The sequence below is a fragment of the Terrapene carolina genome, unplaced genomic scaffold (genome assembly GCF_002925995.2).
Source record: "Terrapene carolina triunguis isolate 2854851 unplaced genomic scaffold, T_m_triunguis-2.0 Scaffold50883, whole genome shotgun sequence".
Lineage (NCBI taxonomy): Eukaryota > Metazoa > Chordata > Testudines > Emydidae > Terrapene > Terrapene triunguis.
In genome coordinates, this window is record NW_020715234.1 from 1 (window position 1) to 2,500 (window position 2,500).

The 2,500-nt window shown below is 46.2% G+C and overlaps 1 gene segment (V, D, J or C); it reads left to right on the plus strand.

Annotated features, from left to right (window-relative positions):
• Positions 1-1,995: 1,995 nt before the first annotated feature.
• Positions 1,996-2,318, plus strand: LOC113405789 (the record flags this gene model as incomplete). The annotated part of the segment is given in 1 exon segment: positions 1,996-2,318. A coding segment is annotated over 1 exon segment (323 nt), but the record flags the coding sequence as incomplete, so codon positions are not given.
• Positions 2,319-2,500: the final 182 nt, after the last annotated feature.

A 2,500-nucleotide genomic window follows, 5' to 3' on the forward strand; every position in this document is an offset into this window, starting at 1 on the left:
CAAATGGGCGGCAGTCCAGCCACTCTTGGGGCTGCACGTCCGGTCTTCGGAGAGAATTTGGCAGCGGGTCCCACAGTCCCTCCCTTCCTCTTTGAGCTGCCACCAAAGTTCCGCCGAAGAGGAAGAGAGGGAGTGAAGGACCCGCCGCCTAAGAATGGAGCAGCGCGATTGAGCTGCTGCCGAAATGCAGCCGATCCGCTTTTTTTCCCCCGCTGCTTGGGGCAGCAGAAAACCTGGAGCCGGCCCTGGAATGAACAGAACAGATTATCATCAAGTGATCCATCCCCTGTCGCTCATTCCCAGCTTCTGACAAACAGAGGTTAGGGACACCATCCCTGCCCAGCCTGGATAATTGCCATTGATGGACCTGTCCTCCACGAACGTATCTAGTTCTTTTTTGAACCCTGTTATAGTCTTGGCCTTCACAACATCCTTTGGCAAGGAGTTCCACAGGTTGACTGTGGGTTGTGTGAATAAATACTTCATTTTTTGTTTTAAATCTGCTACCTATTAATTTCATTTCGTGACCCCCTAGTTCGTGTGTTATGAGGAGTAGATAACCCTTATTTATTTACTTTCTCAACTCCAGTCGTGATTTTATAGACTTCTATCAATTTTATAGAGCTATAAATAGTTGTATTACAATATCTCCCTTGAAGAACATAAACGGGATGAAAATAGCCGGGGAATTCCTTTCTGTGTTTACACTGGTCTAGTTGTAAAAAAAAAAAAGGCAATGTAAAAAAATTCCAATTGTCACGAACTGTGTGTTAAAATTTGGGTGGGATATTTTAATAAAATATTCTCAGTTTTGGATGGGTATAGTGGGGTTAAGTTACATGTCCCAACTGTCACAGAGTCAGATCACTATTAAACCATAAAACAAATCTTGTATGCTAGAATGGTTTGTTAGAGTACTATTGTTCCCTTGTATTACTTCTAAATAATGTGCAGGCTTAAAGCAATTTTCTCTATGTATATTTGGGGAAAACGGAGGTTTGATCATTGAGAACTATTTGGTAAAATGTATTTTAACAAGAAGGAGAGAGGGAGGGAGAGAGAGAGAAACCCGCTCACAGTTGTAGAAAAAGACAAACTAATATTAAAATAATTGTTGTAAAAATGTGGCAGGAATCGAAGTGAGTTAGGCATCCAACTCTCATTGAACTTATGTTTTGAAAATTCCAGATATCATTGTTAAAATCTACTTACTTGTGTGGTTCTTCTTCGGAATGATACCGGAGCGCTTCGAGATATCTATCCTCACAATGCCCCAGTGAGGGAGAGAAACATGTCCATCTCTCTTGTACGGGTAGGGAAAGGGAGTCACAGAGATATTAACTGGCTTGCCCAAGGTCAGAGAGGGGGGATCTGTAGCAGACCTGGGAACCGATGCTAGGTCTCCTGTATCCCAGCCCGGAGCCTTCATCACCGACTTGTTCTTCTCACCTCAATGTCATCACGTTGTCAGCTGCAGACTCAGCAGAACTCACCGCATTTCCTGTGTCTGTTACGAGTTTCCCAATCCCCCTCCCGCCTCCACTAGGCCGGATGCTGATGAACCTTCCTCAGTTGTAGCTGACTGCAGAGCCCTGAAGTTTAAATTCTTCTTAGCAGGGGTATCTGGTGCGTCCTACTTAGTCACAACAGGAAAAAAACCATGGAGCCATATTATATATTCAGCATTTGTCTATTTAATCACCTAGGTAAACAGGCTGGGGTTTCTGAGGGGTTTAAGGTTAAAAGTTAAAATACCCACCAGCGTTCAACCTTATCTGGAAACATGACCCTAAACTCCAAAGCTAACCCCAAATCGAACGGCAATGCCAAACCCTTACCTCTAGTCCAGCCCTAAATCTAATTTAATCCCCGTCGGGCGCCTAAACCTTTAACGTTCCTCGAAATTGCAAGTCTCACACGGCAATGCACCTGGAACCGCATGGTGAGTCTGGTACAGGTGAAATGATGTCCTCCAATTGGATTGTTTTGTTGCAGGTGCTGCGCTGGGGGACTCGGTCCAGTCCAGGGAACCCCACCTCTCTGGGAGAGAAGGAGACGCTGTGACCCTCACTTGTTCTTATGATACCAGCTCTACCGGCTACGTGTATCTCTTCTGGTACCGTCAGTTTCCCGGCCAAGCCCCGCAGTACATTCTCTGGAGAGGAGTGAAGCAGGCCAGAGGTCAGAGCGATACAGCAGAATTCGCCCAGCAGAGGTTTTCTTCCCAGGCTGATGACAGCTCCACAGTTCTGAACATCGCAGCCCTGGAGCTGGCAGACACAGCGGTGTATCTCTGCGCCCTGCGTCTGGCACAGTGACAGAGCCACATACGACAGCCGTACAAAAACCCTCCCAGCCTTGCTGCAGCTGAGGTTAGGCACACACACACTGAGGCTGGAAATAGGGGCCCTTGGCAGATTTGTTCTCCTGTTAAGAAACTCACAATTAGGAATAGTTTTGTTGGTGTCAAGGTATCCTTCCGATTCCTCCCAAAAGCAAA